The 26796-nt window shown below is 40.3% G+C and overlaps 1 protein-coding gene across 4 annotated transcripts in view; it reads right to left on the minus strand.

Annotated features, from left to right (window-relative positions):
* Positions 1-19084, minus strand: part of NMD3 (NMD3 ribosome export adaptor) — a 40236-nt gene extending 21152 nt beyond the window's left edge. The window contains exons 1-8 of one of the 4 annotated variants that reach the window (XM_066347460.1): positions 18978-19084; positions 18541-18598; positions 17618-17752; positions 14460-14556; positions 10251-10331; positions 8881-9009; positions 8515-8605; positions 1080-1158 (exon numbers count right to left, since the gene is read on the minus strand). In XM_066347460.1, the coding sequence (XP_066203557.1) occupies positions 1080-1158; positions 8515-8605; positions 8881-9009; positions 10251-10331; positions 14460-14556; positions 17618-17752; positions 18541-18584 (656 nt within the window). In that variant the 5' untranslated portion in view covers positions 18585-18598; positions 18978-19084. Of the gene's footprint in view, positions 1-1079; positions 1159-8514; positions 8606-8880; positions 9010-10250; positions 10332-14459; positions 14557-17617; positions 17753-18540; positions 18599-18935; positions 18958-18977 lie in introns of those variants that run through there. The other 3 variants (XM_066347461.1, XM_066347462.1, XM_066347463.1) reach the window with 3 other exon arrangements.
* Between the last annotated feature and the right edge of the window lie 7712 nt (positions 19085-26796).

The raw sequence follows: 26796 nt of genomic DNA on the forward strand, positions 1-26796 counted from the left end.
GTCTACTATGATAAATCTAATTTCATCCACTTAAATTACAAACCTTTGCCAATATGACTACAACCTATTTTCAACTTTATCTACTAAAGACTTCTAAAACATGCCCTTGGTTCAAACCAATCTATAATAATTTATATACAGCATCCTTTAAAAGCTAAACTAAGGCCCTAGCCAGACAGCTTGGTTGGCTGGGTGTTGTCTTGAAGAGCAGAGGTTGCTGGTTCAATCCCCAGTCAGAGAACATACAGGAACAGCTTCTTTCTCTCTGTGTCTCTCCTTGCCTCTCTCAAATATATGAATGAATGAATGAATACTAAACTAATACCCCCAAGTCTTTGTTCACACTAATCTCATTTTTTCAATATAAATTGTACCTTTTTTTTTTTTTTTAACAGGGACAGAGAGAGAGTCAGAAAGAGGAATAGACAGGGACACAGACAGGAACAGAGAGAGATGAGAAGCATCAATCATCAGTTTTTCATTGTGACACCTTAGTTGTTCATTGATTACTTTCTCATATGTGCCTTGACCGCGGGCCTTCAGCAGACCGAGTAACCCCTTGCTCGAGCCAGTGACCTTGCTTCAAAGCTGGTGAGTTTTTTGCTCAAGCCAGATGAGCCTGTGCTCAAGATGGTGACCTCAGGGTCTCGAACCTGGGTCCTTCTGCATCCCAGTTCGACACTCTATCCACTGCGCCACTGCCTGGTCTAAACTGTACCTTTGAAAATTTCCCATTTTAGGAGCTTAAGTCCTTCCTTGTCTATAAAGTTTCTAACCAAAGCCCTCTACCCCCATCTTTCTTTTCTCTTATTTAAAAGAATTCAATCAATGATCTGGCACTACTGTACTTATCATCACAAAGTGAGGTCTACATCCCTCAAGTGATTCTTACATGCTCTTAGGCTAATACTTCCCTTAAAGAGACTAAAACCAATAGATGTTTACTAATTGTGTAAGTATTCCTACTACAATTTTAAATATTTTAACACAAGAGAGTTGTGTCAGTCTGAAGGATGTATGTTACCTAGATCTACTTCCAGCTCCTTGGACATAATCTTACATTTAGGTTCAGAACATACCTACAGGGAACTGTACATTGAAGAAATTCTACCATCTTCTGTGCATGCTGCTTTGAAGAATAATAGAAATCCAAACCATCTTTAAAAAAAAAAAAAGCCACATGAAAACAATTCTGCATAATGAGATTTTCCTCTACTAACAACTATGTAACAAATTATCAAATTAAAATATCAAATTATCATAAAATATAGCCACAACAACTAAAGATATATCACTTAAGACTTGTTTAACAAAATCAGACAAATGCGAACAAAAGAAAAAAGATGCACAATTTTAATGTCAAACAAATAATATTCAAAGTCAAGGGGAGGGGAGGGAAAAACACTAAACAGAACTTAGAAGGTCATTTTATGTAATAAATGGAACAATGTATGAAGAAGACAATAAAAATGAATTGAGATGCAGAAACAAAACCTATTAAAAGGAAATTAACAAATGTTAACACATGCACAATCAATGTGGGTGACTAGTGTTAACACCACCAAAACCAAAATAACCACACTCACCAAAAATAAGGATTCATAGAACTTTAATAACCATTAAAATTAATTCAATTGAGATTACGGAACACGGTCCCAAGAAAAAAAACCATATAATTTTTTAAAATTCAAAGATTCAAAAAAAACTTCAATAATTTCCAAACAGTAGAAATTACTGCAGACAACATTATCCTATCACAATGCAACAGCATTAAAAATCAGCAACAAAAGCATAACTAAAACCAAAACTGTCTGCTAAGGAATGTTTAGAAATATTCTTCCACACAACTCTGCTAATTAGTAAAATAAAATAACTCACAATGGGCAAAACAATTTTAAGGATAAACAAATTTATTGGGAACATTACACTTCCCAATTTTAAAACTCGGTAACTTTAAGTAATCAAGACAGTGTGATACAACCTGAGAATAAATAGATTTATGGAACAGATTCGAGAATCCAGAAATAAACCTTTACATTTAGAGACAACAGATCTTTGTTGACAAAGGATTCAAGGCAATTCACTGGGAAAAAAATAATCTTTACCCTGGGAAATCAGGATATTCACACAAAAAAGATGAATTTAGACCAGGGGTCCCCAAACTTTTTACACAGGGGGCCAGTTCACTGTCCACTTAGACCGTTGGAGGGCCAGACTATAAAAAAAACTATGAACAAATCCCTATGCACACTGCACATATCTTATTTTAAAGTAAAAAAACAAAACGGGAACAAATACAATATTTAAAATAAAGAACAAGTAAATTTAAATCAACAAACCGACCAGTATTTCAATGGGAACTATGCTCCTCTCACTGACCACCAATGAAAGAGGTGCCCCTTCTGGGTGTGCGGTGGGGGTGGATAAATGGCCTCAGGGGGCTGCACGCAGCCCGCGGGCCGTAGTTTGGGGACCCCTGATTTAGACCCTTCTCCCATACCAATACACAAAAAGTAACTCAAAAGGGTTATTAACTCAAAGCCTAAATATAAGAGCTAAAACTATAAAACATTTAAAAGAAATACAGAAGAAAATCTTGATTAGATATGAGTTCTTAAACATAACACCAAAACCACAGAAGATAAAAGAAAATATGGCAAACTGGACTTGAAAATTTAAAACTTCTGCAATTCCAAAGATACCATTAAGTATAGGCCTCATACTTCTTGATTTCAAAATATATTATAAAGCTACAGAAATCAAAACAGTATGGCACAGACACAAAGACAGTCATACAGACCAGTTTTCTGACAGAAATTCTTTCTGGTCCACGAAAAAGTTACAAACCATTTATCAGAAAAGGGTTAATCTCCAAAATATATTAGGAACTCCTACTACTCAATAGAATAGCAAAAAAACCAAATAAACGCACTAAAATGTGGGCAGAGGAACTGGACATTTTTCTAAAGCCAAGTATATGAAAAATGCTCAGTGTAACTAATAAGCAAAATGCAAATCAAAACCACAATGAGATACAAAAAAGTAACCCACAATGAGAAATAAAATTATTACTGTTAACAGATAATTGTTTATCTAGAAAATCAAGATTATCAACTGTAAAGCTTAGTGATATTAAGAAATTTCAGAAAAAGCAATAGCTTTCTACTATATTAGCAATCATGTATTAGAAAATATAACAAAAAAGCTGCTATCTGCACTAACAAATAGTACAAAATAGCTCAACACACCAGTAAGAACATTCAAAATCTTCGTGAAGAAAACTATGAAATGCCACTGAAGTACAGAAAAGAACTAATTCTTTTTTGTAAACATCATTACGCATCAAACACAGTTTTGTGCTTTACATAGATTATTTAATCCTTACAATACTACTATGAGGAAGGTGCTATTTATCCTATTTTATTGATGGAAAAACTGAGGCTCTGAGTAGTTAAATAACTTGCCTAAGGTCAGACAGCAAAACCTGGTAGGACAGAGACTCAAACTCACAAAATATGGTTCTAGAATCCATGCTTTTACTATCAACAAAGTTTTACCCAAAAAAAAAAAAAAAAATTGCAACATTTTGGAAAAAAAGATTAGTAAGGGGCAACAGAATTTATATTCTCTGGTAGAAGCAGTGAAACAAAATTAAGCAGAAGTGAGCCATGTATATAAAGGAATTTAGCATATATAAGAATAAGGAGATACTTCAGTCAGATCAGCAAGGAAAAGACAGATTATTTGGTAGGTAGAAGAGGTCAGGTTGAAAACCCAAAAGTAAAGTAAAAACTATAGCTTTTTTTTTTTAAAATAATCTTGGGAGTATAGAAGACTTTCCTCTGTAAGACAGAAAAGTCATACGCCATAGCTGTATAATTAAAAAAGAAAAAGAAAATGATAAAGTACCAGCTCTCTTAGCCTCATGCTCAAACACAAGTTCTCAAATGCATGCTTACTCTATGTATATATACATACTCCTGAATAACAGACAAAATAAATGAGGAAAAACAAATATATGAAGGACAATTCACATTAAACAAATCAATAATACACAAATAAAAATGTTAACCTGCATTAGTAATGAAGGAAATGCATATTAAAACAAGATGCCATTATTTTCTCCATTAAAACAAAAATTAGAAACGCTAATACAATCTTATGTGGTGCTGGCAAGGTTGGGAAAAATGGAAACTCTCATAAGTAATGGGACAATAAACTGGAACTATTTTGGAAGACAATTCAACAATACATACAAAAATTTTGCATTAGCAAACTCATCTATTAATTTCAACTCTTGAACTCAATTCCACAGAAAAACCACTAAATATGGACAAACATGAGGACCTTTATTCCAATGCTGTTTGCTGCAGCAAAAAAAAAAAAAAAAAAAAAAAAGAGTATCTTGTAAGCCAACTAATAGGAATTAATTAAATGAACACTGACTAATGAACACACACATAATGGATTATAAATAATGAAACAGGATTATATGCAATGACATGGAAAGATTTCCAAACATGTAACATAACACGTTAGGTCACAGAAGACAACAGAACGATCCTACACAAGGGAAACCAGTGTTATCACAATGTACTAAATACAGAGCACATACTGTACTATCTTAAGGCACTACCTCTGGGAATAACATGTGGATAAAAGGAACACAGAGCCTGACCAGGCAGTGGCGCAGTGGGTAAGCGTTGGACTGGGATGCGAAGGACCCAGGTTCGAGACCCCCAGGTCGCCAGTTTGAGCGTGGGCTCATCTGGTTTGAGCAAAAGCTCACCAGCTTGGACCCACGGGTCGCTGGCTCGAGCAAGGGGTTACTCAGTCTGCTGAAGGCCCACGGTCAAGACACATATGAGAAAGCAATCAGTGAACAGCTAGGGTGTTGCAGCAAAAAACTGATGATTGATGCTTCTCATCTCTCTCCGTTCCTGTCTGTCTGTCCCTATCTATCCCTCTCTCTGACTGTCTCTGAAAAAAGAAAAAAATAGGCCCTGGCCGGTTGGCTCAGCGGTAGAGTGTCGGCCTGGCGTGCGGGGGACCCGGGTTCGATTCCCGGCCAGGGCACATAGGAGAAGCGCCCATTTGCTTCTCCACCCCCCCCCCTCCTTCCTCTCTGTCTCTCTCTTCCCCTCCCGCAGCCAAGGCTCCATTGGAGCAAAGACGGCCTGGGCGGAGGGGCAGAGCATCGCCCCCTGGTGGGCGAGCGTCGCCCCTGGTGGGCGTGCCAGGTGGATCCCGGTCCGGCGCATGCGGGAGTCTGTCTGACTGTCTCTCCCCCTTTCTAGCTGCAGAAAAATACAAAAAAAAAAAATTTTTTTTTAAAAAGGGACATAGAGGTCCTTTATTCAGATATACTTCCAAGTTTGAATTATTATGATGATGATGATTTTAAAAACAAAGTTACAATTTTTTTTTTTTGAGAGAGAGAGAGAGAGGAGGAGAACAGACAGGGACAGGCAGAGAGAAAGGGAGAGAGATGAGAAGTATCAACTGTTTGTGGCACCTTAGTTGTTCATTAATTGCTTTTTCTCATATGTCCCTTGACTGGGGGCTCCAGGGGAGCCAGTGACCACCTGCTCCAGCCAGCAACCTTGGGCTCAAGCCAGTGACCTTGGTTTTCAAGCCAGGAACCTTGGAGCTCAAGCCCACAACCATGGGGTCATGTTTATGATCCCATGACAAACCAGTAATCCTTCTGCTCAAGCCGGCAACCTTGGGGTTTCAAATCTGGGTACTCAGTGTTCCAGGCCAAAGATCTATAGACTGCACCACCGTCTGTTCAGGCCAAAACATTTTTTTTTTAATTTTATTTTTTTTCTGTGTGTGTGGCAGAGACAGAGTCAGAGAGAGGAACAAGTAGGGACAGACAGGAAGGGAGAGAGATGAGAAACATCAATTCTTCATTGCAGCTCCTTAGTTATTCATTGATTGATTTCTCATATCCTCGACCAGGGGGCTACAGCAGACTGAGTGACCCCTTGTTCGAGCCAGCGAACTTGGGCTCAAGCTGGTGAGCCTTGCTCAAACCAGATGATCCTGCGCTCAAGCTGGCGACCTCAGGGTCTTGAACCTGGGTCTTCCACATCCCAGTCTGACACTCTATCCACTGCGCCACTGCCTGGTCAGGCAGGCCAAAACATTTAAATCAAACTAAGAACCACTGGGGGGGGGGGGATTAAATTCCCCTGGATAAAAATAAAAAAGTGTTACACCCACAACATTTTTGGTTTTGAAAGTGACTGCAAAATTAGGTACCAAAATGTAGCCAGGTCTTTTGTTACAAAAAATTTCTGTATAAGGCTAATTCTGCTAATTCTGCATGATGAATAGTAACTTTTTGCTTCCTTAGCTAAAATATTTGGATCTCCTTATTCATAAAACAGTTACTTAAAACAAAGTTACTCAGAACAAAGGTGTTATTTTTCCTCTGGTTAGCCACAAATAGCCAGGCACTACAGTATGTTAAACAAGCAACAAGGTTGTCTCACAGCTTCTACCACAGTATATCAAATATACTTTATAATATGTGCCCCCTTATTTTTTTTTTTCAAAACTTGACTGACAGTAAGAGTATGCATTTTGGAACCAGATTTTGTGGGTTTGAATCCTAACCTACGGTAAGTATTTACTAAATTGTGTTTCACCGATTTAGACTGTTAACCTTATGGTCTACCAGTAATGCACTCAGGCCAGATACAAAGCTAAAAAGAGTTTCTTCAGGTGTAATAACAAATACTCCTATTTCCCTCCATTTAAGACCAAGACCATACCTCTAAGAACTTTTCTCAAGACATACATGGTAAATGATTAAGAGATGAATAAGTCACAGTAGAAATTACCATTTTAAAACAAGGAGTAGTATAATGTAAGAATTTGGTCATTCCTTCAAAAACAGTTATGTCTAAGCCAGTACTTTAGAGACTAGATAAACAATGTACATGTCCACCAGTAGCAAGAACCATCTAAAAATATTAACTGTTCCTGGTTTGAAAACCCAAGGTCACAGGCTAGAATGCAGACTTGTCAGCTTGAGCACAGGATCATCAACATGATCCCAAGGTCACTGGCTTGAACCCAAGATCATTGGCTTGAACAAGAGGTCACTGGCTCAGCTTAAGCCCCTGGTCAAGGTACATATGAGAAGCAATCAATAAACTAAAGCAACTACAAGTTGATGCTACTCAACTCTCTCCTCCTCACCTCTCTCCCTTCCTGTCACCCTCTCTCTCAATAAATAGAGTATTTATGTTTTATATTATTAACCATTTGAGTAGTACAAACATTCATGTACGTCCTCATGCCTCCTGACCCTCCAGAGTACGAGCATAACAAAAAATTTTCTTTTAAAAATGTGTAAGGCAACATTACAAAAAGACAAATGTATGTTCTTCTTGTTTCCATAAATTGGTTATCAAACAAACATGATTTTAAGTTAATAAAACTGTAACTGGAAGTAATTTTATTTTTTGGAAAAAAACTCACTCCTGGGGGTCAGCAAGCATGAAAAAAACTCACTACTCAAAGGGTTAAATAGTCACCCATCATCTAGTTGTATAAGTAAGCTATATTATCAACAGCAAGTGCTAAGAATATGCCCTAAAGAGCCATTATAAAATAATGCAAAAATTTTAAATTCCATCTTTAAGAAATCTAATTATACCATTTGTATATCATTATTTATTATCAGTTATTCTGATTTAATATACCCATAATAAATGCCTCTAGGAATATAAAAAACAAAATATTACAGAACTTAAGAGATCTCAAATATAACTTTCTTCCAATCAGAAATTGATCTCTACATAAAACAAGTTTTTGATGAATTTTCTATCATAGCACTTTATATTCCATTAATGTAGTTACTAGATTACTAATCTGCTAACTACTTAGTATATATTAAAAAAGGGTTTTTTTTATTATTTTTTAGAGAGAGAGGAAGGGAGAGCAGGAAGAAAAGAGGGGAAGACAAAAGAGGGGGAGAGGGGGAGGGAGGGGGAGAGGAAGGGAGAGAGCAGAGGAGTGAAGGGGAGAGAGAGGAGGAGTGAAAGGGAGAGAGGTGGAAGGGAGGTGGGGAGGGCAACAGGGAGGGAGGGGGAAGAGAAATATCATTTGCTATTCAGCTTAGTTACGTATTCATTGGTTGGTTCTTATATGTACCCAGACAGGGGATCAAACCTGCAACCTTGGTGTATCCAGACGATGCTCCAACCAACTGAGCTATCCAGCCAGGGCCACTACTCAGTGTATATTCAAATTAAAATAGAAAAAATGTAAAATTCAATTTCTCAGTTGCATTAGCCACATTTCAAGTATCCAACAGCCACATATGGCTCATGGCTACCATACTGAACAGTGCAGATAAAGAACTAAGACTTTTTTCTTCCTAACAAACTTCTTTTGAACAGTACTATTCTAGATATTATCAGAAAAGATGAAAGACTCCTTAGGTCAGCTGAAATAAAATATTGACATCATTTCAAATGCTTTTACATTTTAACTCACCATGAATCTCTTTGATACGAAGTGTATTCTGATGCATTCCATATTTCAAAATTAACTGTTCCAGATAGTAGAAAGTTTTTTTGTACAAAGTCTAAACATAAATGCATTATTAGATTAATAGATGAAATGCAATACAAGCCACTACAGACATAGCACACTGATTTTTAAAACTAAAATAATCTTCAAAGATGATCTAAAATGTGATAGTAATCTATTTCTAAAGATGAATGCTCCAGGGACGTAGGCTCTCCCTGGTGCACAAAAGATTTGGAAAAAGGGACAAAAAAGGAGGTTTTATTAGCTATTTATGACTGACAAAGACGAAATACAAGCTGGAGGATTCACTCAGCATCTTTCTCTCATTACCTTTTGCCTAACTTGGACCACAGCCTTCCAGAAATCCTTAGCTTCTACCCTGTGGCAATCTCCACACATCTGGGGCTGAACCACATAATCCACCACAAACACTTGCTGAAGGATGGCACCATTCATTACCTGATTAAAAAAAAAAAAAAAAAATCACTCCCTTCATTCTCTCCTGTTTAACAAACATTTTTCTTAAAAGAAAACACTTTAATATTTAAGTCAAAATCTTTTTCCATGAATGCTTTGAGAATATCAACAATAAATCAGTTAAATTTAAAGTCATAAGCATAAATTACACTACTTCAAGAAAGACACATAGGTTTAATTCATAGGATTTACTGTATTAACATTTCAAATACATCTTTAATCAAAGTGGTTGTGAGAATTTTTTTGCAGAATTTTATATCTATATACACTTGGGTATATGTATCTGTATAAAATTCATCCTTAGCAGAAAAAAAAGACAAAATAAATAAGTAAATAAAAATATTCTTAATTTAATCGTTTCCAAACATAACCAATCATCTGAAATCACTTGGGAAGATTTTTAAACATACACGTTCCTGGGTCTCACATTCATTTGTGTCCACTTTGATTCAGTTACTGGAGTCAAAATGATCAGCCAAATGTTAGAAGCAATGCCTTAGCTCATGTTTACTCCAACCTTTTTTCTAATAAAAATAACTTTGAAAAGATTATCTCAGCCCACTAATCATAAGCAATGGCTGCAATTATTAGTGCCCTGATGATCTGTGCACATGGTCCAAAAGAAAACAAAGGGTTAAAATCAAGAGTGTATTCATGACCTGTGGTGGCACAGTGGATAAAGCACTGACCTAGAACGCTGAGGTCACCGGTTCAACACCCTGGGCTTGCCTGGCCAAATAACATATATGGGGAGTTGATGCTTCCAACCCCTTCCCCCATTCTCTCTATATCTCCCTTTCTCTCTCTCTAAAATGAATAAAAGCTAAAAAGAATCAAGCATTTAAAAAAAAAGAGTGTATTCATGTCCTTTTAAGCTGTTCAAATCAAGAAGTAACTTATCAATAGCCCCTTCCTTAACTATACTGCTTACAAAAATTAGGGAATATTTCAAAATGCACTTTCAAGATCAGGGAACTTGCAGACACTCCAGTTCCAGCCTTTTGTATAGTGCACTTCCACCAATGAAATAAAAGTTGGTTTTGCATCTCATTTGCATAATCAAACAACTTTCTTTGACTTGTTGTTTGCTGTTCTGTTCTTATTTAATTTAAAAAAATCAAATGCTTTTTTTAAATCACTTCACATTCATTTTGAAATATCCCCTGATTTTTGTGAGAAGTGTACATAAACTTTAACCATGCTGAGAATATTATGTAGCTTACCTCCTTCTGAATAGTTAGTTTAACTTTAAGTCTCTTAGAATGGGGCTCAGTCCAAACGAAGCCTGCATCTACAAGTCGGACCTTCAATAAAACACAAACAGAAAGAAATGTAAGTTCCTACCCGAGAAGACAAACATGAAAGAATAATTCATTAATAAATAAATTTCATATACTGTTTAAGGAATTTGGGATTAGCATCACTACCTAACATAACCAGTAAAAAAATAAACAAATAATTATCATGAAAGGTACAGCAACAAAAACAGCAAATAAAAGGATAATCTAATGACTTCATTAATGCAATTGATACAATTCAAGTAAAAATTAAAATACTTGCACAGGAAGAAAAAAACCTTTTTTCTAAAATAGGTATACCGTGTTTTAGACGAGATCGGGCGTGTTCAGGGTGGTATGGCTGTAGACAGGTATACTGTGTTTTAAATAGAAATTATACTTTTTATATGACAGCAAAGATGTTGTGACCTCATCTTTGGGCATGTAGATCAGTGATTTTCAACTCTTTTGGCAGATTGGCACGATATTTCTGGCAGAAGAGCAGTTAAAGACCACTGATCAAAATAATACCGTTTCTCTGACACAAAGAAGAGATTTAACAGGGAAAATATGAGGCATTTGGTTTCAGACATTTGAGTTAAAGAAGATTTATCTATGAGATATCCAAGTGAAGATGTTCAGTAGATAATAAGACATATATTTAGTCTGGAGCTCTAATGGAGAAATCTGAGCTCTATATAAATGATTTAGGAGATATCAGTGGGCAGGCAATAATTTAATCAAGCCCTATTTGGTCTAGCAATGGGTAGTGTGCTTCAGCACTACAGAGTAGAACTCTCCTCACACAACTGGCTCCACATGAAAACAAACCCTAGTCAAGCCACACAGGTTCAGCAGGTGAAAGGCAGCTTCTATTCTTCAGTCTCCATCTACAGGGCTCAAGAGGAAGCCTCATGGGCACTAAGACTGCCTTTCCCTCAGCCTCCAACCTCCATCTGCAGGAATGGGCTCCTTGACCTCTACTTCATTTCCCAACACAGTCTCAAACTATTCTCAGACAACCAGGACCATTCAACTTTATTGGGCCCTTTATCCTTCTTTACCATAGTCCCAAACACCTCAGTCACCCCTCATCTACCAAACTCCATATGGTTAACACATTCCCTATTTGTCCCATCTAACACTCTGGAACTCAACATACACTAACAAAACCTCCTGAATCCTCCATCTCTCTACTGAACATTCCCTTCACCTTGACTATATACATTGTTCCCTCTGCAGCTAATTAAAATAATAACTGATATTTTTCTTTCTTTCTGTTACTTGACTAGAAGATAGGTGTCCTCCTTGCTCTTAAATTACCAATTCCAAATCATTCTTTCTGCCTCCTCCTTAAATACAGCCAGCTTTGAATCTGAAGTCTTTGGACTATACCACCACCTCTCTCTTGTTAGTCATCTGTTAATCTCTGGGTCACCTGCTTTCGTTTCTCCAAGATTTTAGATCCTGGCTCAGTCACTCTCTTCAACAATATTAATACTTGATGATTTCAATATCCTCACAGATAATCCCCCAAACACCTATCCTCTCCATTCTTTTTGAGTTCCTCTTCCCCCAAGATCTTGTCCTGCTTCTTAATCATATACCCTTTTACTCCTGACAACTAAATCCTGCCATCCTGGGCCCCAATCTCAATTCCAAATATCCATTTCCCTAAGTATCATCTCTTACCTTTCCAACTCATTGTCTCCAGTTACTGGACACCACAAATCCTTCAATTTACTGAAACCTACAAACTATTCATCCTATCCCACCTTTTCACTATCCATTATCCTTCCCTATCTACTCACTTCTACCCTGTCTCAGCTTAATTTCAAGATCAAATCACTCATTTCCATGCACACACTCAATTTCCTTGGTTCCTCTCTCACTTCAACTAAGACACTTGGCTAAATCATAACCAATGCTCTACCTGCTCTATGCCTTATTTATGCAGATGATGGGGTTACAGAAACACAAACCACACTAGTCTTTAAATTTATACTTTAAGTGTAATTCTTATCATACAGTATCATTCTGGTACATTCTTCCTCTCTCCCAGAGATCTATTTCATATCTTCCCCTCTATTCAAACACTTAATAGATTTCCCCTCATAACTATTGCTCATGCATCTGTTTTCTCAAATAAAAAAAGATTAGAAGAGGCCCTGGCCGGTTGGCTCAGCGGTAGATCATCGGCCTGGCGTGCGGGGGACCCGGGTTCGATTCCCGGCCAGGGCACATAGGAGAAGCGCCCATTTGTTTCTCCACCCACCCCCTCCTTCCTCTCTGTCTCTCTCTTCCCCTCCCACAGCCAAGGCTCCATTGGAGCAAAAGATGGCCCGGGCGCTGGGGATGGCTCCTTGGCCTCTGCCCCAGGCACTAGAGTGGCTCTGGTTGTGGCAGAGCGACGCCCCGGAGGGGCAGAGTGTCGCCCCTGGTGGGCGTGCCGGGTGGATCCCGGTCGGGCGCATGCGGGAGTCTGTCTGTCTCTCCCCGTTTCCAGCTTCAGAAACACACACACACAAAAAAAAGATTAGAAGAGATTTTCCAGAAGTTCCCACATGCCAACACCTTCTCTTCTGTTACCACACATGAACTGTCCCTACTGCTATCAAAACCAACCTCTAGAATGCCCCAGAAGAGAGCAGACCTTTGTTTTGTTCCCTGAAATATTCCAGGCTCCCAAAATGGGCCTGGCAGAGAGTAAGCACCAAATATTTGTTGTATTCTTCCACTAATCTGCAACATCCTATCACTTTCCTACTTCTTAAGGGCATCTCCCAGTCAATTATTGTCTCTGCAGTTTTACAGATTTTTTCCTCTGTACTCTATTATTCCAGGACAACTAATAAATATACTGATATGTGTCCTTACTCCTTCTTTCCCACTGCCCTTTGTAGCAAATTAAAAAACAAAGGAGTAAAACCAGTATTTACAAGGCTTGATCTACTGTGACTTTTCATAACTCATCTTGCTTCAATCCCAACTGTTTTTCCCCTGCCAGCTCCACTCTAAAAATAGATATGCTCCAGCCTCTAGCCTCTACACTTGTTTTCTCTACCCATAATGCTCTTCCACAAATTTCAGCACAACTCAGTCCCTACTGCCTTTATTGTTTATTCAAATGTCACCTTATCGGTGATTTTAAACTGCAACTCTTCCCTGTGAAGTTCTTATCCCCTCCCTTCCTGGTTTTCTCCTTCACAGAATTTATACCATTTAATACATTATATAATATATCTACTTATTTTGTTCATTGCTACTCCACACTTTCCCCTCCAACTAGAATAAAAGTTTCCTAAGATAGAGATTTCTGTCTCTCTCATTTACGGCCATATCCCCAGTACCGAAAGCAGACTGGCCCACAGCTGACACTTACAAACATATCCTGAATGAACTAATAAATTATTAAGGCTCACCAGACATTTGACAAAAGCCTGAAGTATGAAAGCAAGAAGAGCAAGTTACATAAAAAACTGATTCGGGGGGGGGGGGGGGGGGGGGGGGGGAAGGAGACAAATCTGGTAATAAAAAGAAATGTTTTAAAATAAAACTATTATCAAACACTTAGAAAAATTCAAGAGCAGGATGCATCAAGACTCTGTAACTTGAAAATATTACTGCTGGGAGAAAAGAAACAATACAAAGACAGGAAGACAAAACTGTCAGGAACACAGGGAAAAAAAAGACAAAACAATACAAAAGAAAGATTTAAAACAAAAATGGAAAAAAAGTTTAGCAATGGTTTTATACAAATATTTTCCTAAAAAATTATTGCATTTAAGAGGTTCTCAAGAAATGACACTTTTGATTCTATATTAAGACTTTTAAAATAAACTTTCATTTCCATAAAAAAATATGTAACTTTAAAAATTAAACAGCATTTGTAGTAGAGTGCTTACCAATAATAACATTTAACAGTTACTTTTGAAAAACCTACTTATACAAGGATTTCCTGAAAATGAGAGATTTAAAAGATATTCCTACATGAGAAAACAATCAATGAATACCTAAGGAGACTAAGGAGCCGCAACAAAGAACTGATGCTTCTCATCTCTCTCCCTTCCTGTCTGTCCCTATCTGGCCCTCTCTCTGTCACAAAATAAAAAAAAAGATATTCCTACAAAATATTATTTTAGCTCTTTGACCTACCTTACTCAAAGGGGCTTTGATTTTTTTCAAACACAAAGCAAGAAGTTCCCTGGATTCTAATGCACATTGTATCCAAGTTCCTGGTGTCTGAAAATATCTGAAAGAGAAGATAATACAATAAAATCCAGCATCTCTCAAAAAAACCAAAAATGTCCACCTGTATATGTAGACATAACACTGATTTTTAACCAGATATAATCACCCACGTTGATCTGAAGCACTTAACCCAAATATATTTTAACAATCCTGCAAAACTTTCAATTAGACCAGTAGCTTTAGTTAAAAAGGTAAAATTCTGGGTATTTGTGAAAGCCAATCTAAAATAACCTATTAAAGAGGTCATATTACTTCAAGCACCAGTAAGAATTCCAGTGAGGATGACAAAATGACCAAAAGTTCCTTGAATCAATGCTCTGAAAAATCAGGTAAATACCATCTTTTTTAATATATATTTTTTATTCATTGTATCTATTACTTTTTTTTTTTTTTTTATACAGAGAGAGAGTCAGAGAGAGGGATAGACAGGGACAGAGAGATGAGAAGCATCAATCATCAGTTTTTCATTGTGACACCTTAGTTGTTCATTGATTGCTTTCTCATATGTGCCTTGACCGGGGGCCTTCAGCAGACTGAGTAACCCCTTGCTCGAGCCAGCGACCTTGGGTCCAAGTTGGTGAGCTTTTTGCTCAAACAGATGAGCCTGCGCTCAAGCTGGTGACCTTGGGTCTCAAACCTGGGTCCTCGGCATCCCAGTCCAACGCTCTATCCACTGTGCCACCGCCTGGTCAGGCAGGTAAATATCATCTTAAAATGGCATTAAAAGGATTTATAATGTATATCTATAATGCTTGAGAACTGCTTATTTCTCACACACACAAAAATAAATCAGTACCTCAAGCTATGTACCAAAATAATTGACTATTAATCTATTTCAAGTCCTTTTCTAAATTGTAATTGTAAAATTCAAGTTTTAAAATCTTACATAAAACCTGACTAAATTAGCATTGAAACTGCTTATGTATGTGTTTTAAGTTTTGTAGCTCAGCCCACCCAGAACTTAGAACAATACTTAGGCACACAGTTAAGTGTTCAATGAATGCTTTTAAACACATATATAATACATCTAAATATGTTATGTAAATGCTGTTTTATATCATATTTTTAAAGATTTACTCAAAAATGTTATACAAGTCCCTTTGTTATAACCATGCTTTTGGAGTTTTATATATCATCTAATAAAGCCCCTTCATTCTGGTGATGATACTAAGGCTTAGAGAAGATAATTGTCCAAGAGTTTCAAAAAGCTAGTTTGTGAAAAAACTAAGCTTCTTTGTCCAGTGCTTTTTTCATTCCACCTTGCTTTTAAGAATAGCAAATACAGTTTCCCGGCTGGATAGCTTGAGTGTCTTGTCCTAACATGCCAAGTTGCAGGTTCAATGACTGGTCAGGGCACATATAAGAATCAACTAGTAACAGCATGAAAAAGTGGGACAAATTGATGTGTGTGTGCCTCTCTCTAAAAAAAGAATAGCTAATATTTATAATAGATTCAGCCTCACACTTGCAAAGCTTACAAACTATAAACCCCCTGAAATAGTACAAACTTTCATGTGTTTATATAATGCACGTTTTATATGTACATATATATTTACATGTTTTCATTTAAATTCTCAAAGGGATTAAAAAATTCTTCCTCCTCCAAAGAAGTTATGAATTACTATAACCCTAACCTATTTGGGAAATCATAAGCATATAATTTTTTTTTCTTTTTTGTGACAGAGACAGAGAGACAGACAGATAGGGACAGACAGACAGGAAGGGAGAGAGATGAGAAGCATCAGGTCTTCCTTGTAGCACCTCAGTTGTTCATTGACTGCTTTCTCATATGTGCCTTGATGGGGGTGGAGGGTGCTATGTTAGAATGAGTGACCCCTTGCTCAAGCAAGCAACCTTGGGCTCTAGCCAGGGACTTTAGGTTTCAAGCCAGCGAGCTACCTTTGGGCTCAAGGTGGCAAGCCTGTGCTCAAGCTGACGACCTCAGGGTTTTGAACCTGGGTCCTCCACGTCCCAGTCTGAACACTCTATCCACTGCACCACCACCTGGTCAGGCTATACAAACAGTTTCAAGAGGCAGTTTCGGCCCTGGCCAGTTGGCACAGTGGTAGAGCATCAGTCCAGCATGCGGAAGTCCTGGGTTCAATTTCCGGCCAGGGCACACAGGAGAAGCGCCCATCTGCTTCTCCACCCCTCCCCCTCTCCTTCCTCTCTGTCTCTCTCTTCCCCTCCCACAGCCAAGGCTCCATTGGAGCAAAGTTGACCTGGGCACTGAGGATGGCTCTATGGCCTCTGCCTCAGGCACTAGAATGGCTCTGGCTGAAACTGAGCGATGCCCCAGATGGGCAGAGCATCGCCCCCTGATGGGCATGCCGGGTGGATCCTGGGCGGGCGCATGCGGGAGTCTGACTGCCATCCCTCTTCTCACTTCAAAAAAATAAAAAATTTAAAAAAAAAAAGAGGCAGTTTTGTGTTACTTTAATGGTCTACTAGATGGATATATATGATTTATGGTAACAATTGAAGTTAATAAAGAAGAAATAAAACATTACTTTTCAGAAAGTCTCCTGCCTTCACATACAGTTTTTATTTCAGACCATTCCAAATTATGATTTACTGAGCATTTTTCCTCATCAACTACAGTCATCTTAGTTACATGAGAACATTCACAGATGTAATTTTTAAAATATACTGCTAAATTACTTAAAATATAATGTGCTTTTTAAAAATCATACATAGTTTCTAGTGACTAAAGGGAAAAATAACTCATGGTAATAACAGTACGTCCTTAATAAACTGTTCTCACACATACAAACATCAACTCGTTATCTACTAACTCTATACATCAAACCTATTAATCTCTTAAAAGAAAAATAAATTTAAATACCTTTTCACTACCTTTACCAGATTAGCAGGGTAAACTAAAAAGTATACTTACTACAAAACTGCAAATTCTAAAATCTTTGGCAACACAGACATAAACAAAAATCAAATCTCAATTATGTGCACTTTATTCACGTATTTCTGTAATCCTGGCATATCCCAGGTGCTCTCCTATTTGTAAAATCCCAACTGTAAGCAGGATGAATGGTTCCAAACCATACCTTTGGCATTGTTTGCAGAAAGCTATAGAGACTTGTTTCGGAATGCCTTGGCTGATGTCTACTTTACTTCGCAAACAGGCCACACAAGTGTTGGCAGGATTTGGACTGATTACGACACCACATTCGCAGCACAAGCTTCAAGAAATAAAGCATAAAATTCACAGTCTAATTTTATAAATGCACTGGTTAAATTTAAAAACTGTCAACAAACCAACAAACAAAAGTCTTCAGTTAGGGCAATCGTATCTCTGTACTCAAAGCAGCAAATTAAGAAAAAAAGCAAATTTCAAAGTGGCAATAAATAACACGTGGGCATACTGAGGAAGAAAAACAAAGACAGCCAAAATTCCAAAAAGCCTCTAAATTATGTGGCTGATGCCCAAAGGGTCTAGAGAGTTTAATTATTTCTAAGAGTAATCAGAGAGCATTAGTCTAGAAGTTATTTTTATAAAGCCTCCGGATAGCTCGGGGACTGCCGAAATGCAAACACCTCCCCAGAGCGGCAGGTTTTTAAAGGATAAAGAGCGCCCTGTCTAGTGAGTCGTGTAACTGATGGGGGAGTCGTGGTCTAGGTGTCTGAGAATCTCTGCGGTTGTGGCCACGGGGCTGCTGAGTGCTACATATGTGGCTGACATGACTGAGGAACTGAGTCTTTAATTCTATGTCACCTCAATTACTGCAGATTTAAATAGCCACACGTGGCCAAGGGTACGGTACTGGGCAGCGCCGACCTGCAAGTCTGGATGATGAAGACGGTAACACTCAACGCAAATGTTTGCAGTAACAAACTCTCCAAAAATGAATTCCGTTTTCTCAGGAAATAAGGCGTTTCATTTTTTTCTCCCTCAAAATTAAAAAAGAATAAAAGTCCCCCAGGTATAAGTTTCAGAGTTAAAGGAAGGGGAGGAGACGGGGAGACTCACACGTGCCCCGGGGAGCCGTGGGCGGCCTCGGGCGTGTACTCCATCGTGCGGGCGCCTGCTGAACAGAGAACAGGGCGTCGGCGGTCGTCGCTGCCGCCGCCTCTCCCGAAGTAGGGCAGCCGGCGGAGGAACGCCAACGCCGCTCCGCCCGCGGACCCGGCACAGGGGACCTCACCGTGGGAGCCGCGCGGACTCCGGGGCCCCCGGACCTCGGGCAGCACCGGCAAGGCTCCGGGCGTCTCCGCACACCCCGGGCCTCGGGTCCGAGCTGCCGGAGTCCCCAGCCGGCGTCCCCGCGCCTGCGGGCCCTCTACCCGGACCCGCGCCCGCCCCACGGGGACTCGGCACACGCGGCCCGCAGGCGGCCAGAGGCCAGCCTGCCTCTCCGCACGTACCCCGCGCGCGACAGCAACCCCGGTCTCCTCCCCAGATCCTACTTAGTGTCCCCACGCAGGACCAAGACTTCCGACAAACTGCAACAAAACCGTCTGCTACAACTCAGCACAACGGCCCCACAGCCGGCTTCATGAAGTGACGATCTCGCGAGAGATCCAAATCTCGCCGCCGAGAGCGGAAAGTTAAAGGGCGGGGCGGCCACGGCGACCAGGAGCGGGGTCGGAGACCCCGCAGCTGGGAGGGACGACCTGCTTCTTGTCAGCCTGGACTGCCTGAGACTTAACACGCTTTCCAACTCTCCAGGGTCCTCGTCTTTACGGATTTTCTCCGATTAGAGCAGGGGTCAGGGAACCTATGGCTTGTGAGCCAGATGTGGCTCTTTTGATGGCTGCATCTGGCTCACAGACAAATCTTTAATAAAAAAAATAATAACGTTAAAAATATAAAACATTCTCATGTATTATAATCCATTCATTTCCTACCGCTCATGTTCATGGTTGTGGGTGGCTAGAGCCAATCACAGCTGTCCTGCGAAACAACACCAAATTTTTATTGGATAATGCATAACGTCATTGTATGGCTCTCACGGAATTACATTTTAAAATATGTGGCGTTCATGGCTCTCTCAGCCAAAAAGGTTCCCGACCCCTGAACTAGAGGCTCGTCCACTTTTCAGATATCCTGATTGGGAGCTAGCTTCTTAGTGAAATGATTATATAAAGGTTATTTGTAAACCGGATCACTTTATATAAAGATAGTAAACTCTGTGGAGGGCAATGTATTTGTTTTGTTCTCCATCATGTGCCTAATGCCTGCCACATCCTAAATGCTCAAATGGTTAACAGGTGAAAGAAAAAAAATGTAAGGCATAATTACTTGTGAAGAAGTCTGTTATTTTTAGGCCACTCTAATTATCAGAATGTGCTTCCTGATACTGCACTTAATATTTCCTTTTAATTTTGTACCTTGAGCATAGGGCAGCACCGGCATAAGCCAGGTTATTTTATAGTAAGTGATCAAAGAAGGACTTTCATCATTTCTTGCCCAGGGTACTCAATTAGTCTCTCATTCATTTTCCTACTGCCAGACTCCAATCCATCCTTTTGTTGTAAGGTACCAAAAAGCTGAAAATTGATACTGATATTCTAGGAAGAAAGGTCAGGTTTTCCTGTCTTGTCCCTCCTCAGGGAGGGGAGGGAGAAGAATGTAGAAGTTTCTGGCTTGCAGGAACAATGGGTTATTTAGTTTTAAATCTAAAATAAAGGTTAACCTAGAAACTTCTCTTTCAATAGGAGGCAGAATTTACATACCACCTTGCATTGACTGTAGTTCCTCCCTTTCCTGGAATCTTGACGGTAAAATACCTCTAGGCTAGTGAGGGAAGATGAACCCTGAAAGATTTGTAAACATCTTTGATTGTGTTACCTTGAAAATCTTAATGTTTCTGTGTATCCCCTAAACAAATGTTGTCAACCTATGCCATGATGTCATGCTCTCCCTCGCCCATGTGTGATCAAGGGTGTATAAGCAGCCCCTGAACTATTTTGGGAGCTCACACACAATTTGGGTCTGTTGCCCTGTGTTGGGCAGATAAAATGTATTATGCTCACTTTGTTAAAGATGGTACTGCCCACGTGAGGCCGTTGCCCAGGTGATATTAATGTGTGTTGAGAATCCTTGTAGCCTGGGGCTTGGTTTTGGGATTAAGCCTTTCCCACCCTTTTTTGATGTGGGGTGGTACAATCCAATCATGCCTCAGAGAAGTGACTTTGTATTAGAGACTTCCCTATTTTGTATATTGGATTAAAGGTTGTGAAGCTACACTATAAAATGGGGGCAGAACGGGAGCTTGCGCTCTTGGTTCCTGAGGTTAGCATGAGAGAGCAGAGAGAGTAGAGCCAGCAGCAGAAGGAGGCCACGTGGAGGAGGCCAGGAAAAGCAGCCAAGATGGCGGAGTGCTGAGTGAGATGCCAGTTTGTACAGAGTTTGTATCTGGGATAAGGAAGGAGATGGGGAACTGAGGAGAATAAGGCTGGTGAGCTAGAAACCTTTGATTCTAGGAAACTCGGATAAGTCAGTGGCTTTGTGAGCACTGAATGTGAGTGGGTTTTGGAGCCCAGTGTGTATTTTTACTTGCCCACCGGGTGCAAGCTAGAATTAAAGAAAATGGCCTATCAGTTTTTGGCTCTGTTGTTTCTTTACCAACTGTCCGAATCCAATGCGAACCTGCATGGGCCGGGCGGCTGTGATGGTGGCCCTGGCCGTGGCCACTGGCTTTACACCCTGTGTCAGCCATATGCAGCCAGCATATTTAATAAATCTCCTTTAATAAAACTCTTCAAAACTCATCTTGACTTGGTGTCTCTACGAGAACCCGCGAAATTGAGGATTGGATACTTTATAACTGTTAGATTCAGGGCGTACTGACATGCTGGGGCTGCCAAGAGTGTACAAGGTCCCTGTGACGCTGAGAACAAAGAGTTCAGCAACATCCTGCATTGAGTCAGAGACCCTTATCAGAAGTTTATGTTTGAAATTCTCCACTGAGTAATACCCCCCTCCCCCCCGTAACTGCGCACGACCTCCCTAGCCAATGACTAACAGCCACATCAGCTTCTGTATGATGCTTGCTCATCCTAGACAGCCACCCTATAAAAAGGAGCCATTTTAGAAGCTCGGAGCTGCAGTCCCTGTGCAGGTTTGGGGGGCTGCAGTCCCTGCGCAGTTTGTTGGCTGCGCAGGTTTGGTTGGCTGCAGTGCTCCAGTCTCTTTGGAGGTGTGGGTTGCCTGCAGTCCCTGTGCAGGTTTGGGGGGCTGCAGTGTTCCCCTGTGTGGGTTACCTGCATCCCCTGTGCAGGTTTGGGGGGCTGCAGTGCTCCCTTGCATGGGTTGCCTGCAGTCCCTGTGCAGGTCTGCAATAAAACGTATAAAATTTACTTTGTGTCTGCTGTGGCCTGTCTCCAGGATGTAACAATAACACTTTTAAAATGCAAATATGATTTTGTCATACTCCCCTGCTTTCTAACCCTTCGGTGGTCTCTGATCATCTCCTGAATTATTTCCAATTCTTTGGGTAGAAAGAAGACCCTTCACGGCCACGAATGGTTAGCTCAGTTGGTTAAGAGCATAGTTCATAAATGACAAGGTTGTAGGTTTGATCCTCAGTCAGGGCACACAGGGAAAGCAACCAAAGAATGTACAACTGAGTATAACAACAAATGAATGCTTTTCCTTCCTCTCCCCTTTCTCTCCCTTCCTTTCTCTGTCTCTCTAAAAAATCAATAAAAACTAAGCCCTGGCCAGATAGCTCAGTTGGTTAGAGCTTCGTCCCAAGCATAGAGGTTGCTGGTTCGATTCTTTGGTCAGGGCACACACAGAAGCAGCTCTATGTTCGTGTCTCTCTCCCTGCCGCTCTCAAAAAATAAAAGAAAAAGAAAGAAAGAAAGAAAGAAAGAAAGAAAGAAAGAAAGAAAGGAGACCTTTCAGAATTTGACCCTGACCAACCGTCACATTCCTAAGCACACAGCCCCACTGGAAGGTCCTCATAAGAACTAGGCTACCTTTGCTTATGACTGGGACATTCCACCTTAAAGACTAAGCTTGGGCATCCTTTATTAGTTTCCTATTGCTGCCATAACAAATATTACAAATTTTGTGGCTTAAAACAATTCAAATTTATTATCTTACAGTTCTGGAGGTTATAGGTCTAAAAATAGATGCTTCTCCTTTACATATGGTCCTATAACATCTTGATAGAAGCTATATGCCTCTATAGTAACACTAACAACATTAAGTTGGATCCTAAATGTTCTACTCTGTATAGTCCATGGGTTCAAACTCCTAGAGAGCATTCTGGGTTTTGTTCTCAGTATTTGCTGCATCTACCACAGTGCCTGGCACAAAACACACCCTTAGTATATCTTGGTCAATTAATTATCTATTTGATACAACCACTCAGAAGAGACAGTTTTTATCTCATTTTTTTCACTCATGTTGCCATTTCCCTTAAGCCAAATGCCACCAGGAAAACAACTAAGTTAGACTGATTGCATGTATTATTCATTGAAGTGAGTGCAAACAGACCATGAGGAGTATTTTAGTAACAAGAGTTAGAAAAAAAAAACTTATTGTAGATTTGGCAGAGTAATTTGGGGAGGGTCTAAGGAAGCAAGGATCTGCTTTAGATAGGATGCTGTCAGAAAGCAGAGGCAATTCAATGAGTGGATAACTCAATAAATCTTATATATAGGAAGAGAGGCAGAAAGACGAAGCTGCAATTGGTAAAGAAGTAGCAGTCACTCACTTTGGCCAAGAGAGGGAGTGAGTGTTTGGTATTTTGTGGGTGGCACAGTGACCTTGTATTTACCTATGCTTAGACAAAATTATGCAGGGACATTGCTTTGTCTCATTTTATCATGATCTCAGAGTAACCTTGTCTGAGTGGTATTCTGTGAAATTATTTATGCCTAACAGAATAATAATATAGTCTACCTGTGAGTACAGGCCAGCCTCTGAATGTCAGGGGCTGCTCCTTTTTTCTTTCTCAATATACTCCTTCACTTCTCTAGTTGATGTAGCACCAAGTGCCACATAGGGCCAGGCTACTTAGGGACTGAACATACAATGGTGAACAACACAGACATAGTCCCTGCCCTTGTGGAGCTTACATTTCACAGGTGAGGCTGATATTCCAAAAGATTGTGTAATTCGCTGAGACTTCTGTAGCGAGTAGCAGAACCAGGATCTGAACTGCAGTTTGTCTAACTCTGAACCCATGCCCTCAACACCATACCAAGCTGTCTGCCTGCTGAAGCTCAGGTTGTCTATTCTTATCCACAGGCTTTTTTTTTTTTTTTTTTTTAAGAAACTTGTTCATTTTCCATCAACCTTATTTCCACATTCTGTTTAAGAGCATGTGGAAGAACAGCTTAAAACCACTTAGTGGTTATTCTTAAGTAAGCAAATTTGGATGTCATAAAAAAGTACTAACTTATTTTAGGGTACTTTTCAGTTAGTTGAACCATGACCTTCCAACTAATTATAAAAATAAGTAATATGAAGAAATAATCCCAGAAATATTTTTCAGAATATAAGGAAATGAAAGTTAGAGATTGAAAGGATCCACCATAACCCTGGCCGGTTGTCTCAGTGGTAGAGCATCAGCCCAGTGTGTGGATATCCTGGGTTCAATTCCTGGTCAGGGTACACAGGAGAAGCAACTATAATGCCAGTGGCCATGGCCTTGTAGGTTCACTTGGATTCAGGCAGACAGGAAAGGAACTGTGGAGCCAGAAAATGGTGGGCCATTACGATTATTAGAGTCTTGAAACAGCAGCCAAGCAGGCAGGCAGGGAAAAACACTCCCTCTTTGTCTCAGACTCTCCAGCAAAACAGGTAGGGCCCGAGAAGGGGAGTAGAGACACAGTCCCCTTCCCCAGCAAACAACGGCCCCTTGCAATGGCAGGAAATCTGCAATTTGCAATCTGCAGCCCTGAGGGCAGGTACCCACAGCCTTACATAGACTATACAAACATGGCACTGCCCTGTGCTCAAGCGCCAATCAGGCAAAATACAAGCAAACAAGCCTAACACACTTTTTATACATTTGTTTGCTCAACAGCGACCATCTGCTTCTCCCCTCTCTCCCTTCTTCCTCTCTCCCGCAGCCATGGCTTGACTAGTTCAAGTGCATCAGCCCCCAGGTGCTGAGAATGGATCTGTGGAGCCTCTGCCTCAGGTGCTAAAAACAGCTTGGTTGCGAGCATGGCCCCAGATGGGCAGTGTGTTGGCTCCAGATTGAGGTCGCCAGGTAGATTCCAGTTGGGGCACATGTGAGAGTGTCTCTTTATCTGCCCTACTCTCACTTTAAAGAAAAGAAAGAAAGGATCCACCATAGTCTTACCAAAATGGATGAAAATAGGCATGCACTCGAGTTCTTATGCTGAGGCTCAGGATATTGGTGATGAAGGTAAGTAAGATCCTGGAAGCTGCCAGGAAGAAAAGAGCAGGTGACAATACTGGAGTATAGCTGCGCAATGTTGCCATTGGGGGAAACAGGTTAAAGGGTCCAGATCTGTTTTTTTTTTTGTGTTTTTTTTTGCATTTTTCTGAAGCTGGAAACAGGGAGAGACAGTCAGACAGACTCCCGCATGCGCCCGACCGGGATCCACCCGGCACGCCCACCAGGGGGCGACGCTCTGCCCACCAGGGGGCGATGCTCTGCCCATCCTGGGCGTCGCCATGTTGCGACCAGAGCCACTCTAGCGCCTGGGGCAGAGGCCACAGAGCCATCCCCAGCGCCCGGGCCATCTTTGCTCCAATGGAGCCTTGGCTGCAGGAGGGGAAGAGAGAGACAGAGAGGAAGGCGCGGCGGAGGGGTGGAGAAGCAAATGGGCGCTTCTCCTGTGTGCCCTGGCCGGGAATCGAACCCGGGTCCTCCGCACGCTAGGCCGACGCTCTACCGCTGAGCCAACCGGCCAGGGCCAGATCTGTTTTGTTTCTTACAACTGCATGTGTGAATCTACAATTATCACCAAGTTTTTAACAGTATGATTTTTTAAGATATAGGACACATTTTTCTGTTTAAGGAAAACAGCTCTCTGTGTTTATCTTTTGTAATTTCTTTTCCCAGGCCTTTAACACTTTGGTCTTCATCACTGGTTGACTGATGAACCCCACCACCACCACCTTACACTTTTCCCCAGTCTCCTTATCGCTAGGAGCAACCATGAGACACAATTTTGGCTAGCAGGTTAAAAGGGGAAATCTATCAAGGAAAACTTCAGCTTTCTTAATACAAAGGCACACGCTCAGTGGGCATGCCATTTTCCCTCAGTCTGCTCTTTTGCCCTTTTGTCTGCTTCCTGTCTGAAATACAAATGTGATGCTTGGAGCTACAGCAGCCATCTCCTGATCATAAGGCAATAAGCAATAAAAACAAATGCTATCATGCTAAAGCTGGTGTGGCAAAGAGCTAGAAAAATCTGTTCACATTATAGTTCTTTTTAAGGCGAGGTAGGGGGAGACACTATTTGTTTAAGCCACTACTGGCCAGGTTTTCTATTATTTGTAATGGAACACATTTCTAACAGATTCCTCACTCACAGGAGATTCTCAATAGGGATGATATACTTTGCCTTATAAGACTACTGTAAGGATGAAAACATGATAGCTACTGAATATTCTTGGTGTGTTTCAGAAATCAAATTGCTGATGCTGTGTTTTCCTTTCTTCTTTTTCTACAGCACTTTATGTTTCTTATTCTCCTCAGCTTGGCCTGAATTTATATTATAATCAGACTCTTGTCAGTGGCTCTCCTAATTGAATTGGGCTTTTGTTGTAGCTTAGCTCAGAGTTTTTAATGGTCTTCTTAAACCATTCTAAAAAGGGCAATAGCTTCCTCTTTCGACCTCACAGTACTTACTGTTTGCACTTCTCCAACTGCCAACTCATCATGCACTGTCCCATACTTCTCACACAGCTGTCACAGAATAATCAATGTTGAGTGCTGGAACGTACATTACAGATCATCTTCTCCAACCATTTCAGTGAATCGTAGCCTCACTCCTGGATTTTTCTTACCTCTTCATGGGTTTACATTAGGGGTCCCCAAACTTTTTACACAGGGGGCCAGTTCACTGTCCCTCAGACCGTTGGAGGGCCGGACTATAAAAAAAACTATGAACAAATCCCTATGCACACTACACATATCTTATTTTAAAGTAAAAAAACAAAACGGGAACAAATATAATATTTAAAATAAAGAACAAGTAAATTTAAATGAACAAACTGACCAGTATTTCAATGGGAACTATGGGCCTGCTTTTGGCTAATGAGATAGTCAATGTGCTCCTCTCCCTG

The sequence above is a fragment of the Saccopteryx leptura genome, chromosome 8, assembly GCF_036850995.1.
Source record: "Saccopteryx leptura isolate mSacLep1 chromosome 8, mSacLep1_pri_phased_curated, whole genome shotgun sequence".
Lineage (NCBI taxonomy): Eukaryota > Metazoa > Chordata > Mammalia > Chiroptera > Emballonuridae > Saccopteryx > Saccopteryx leptura.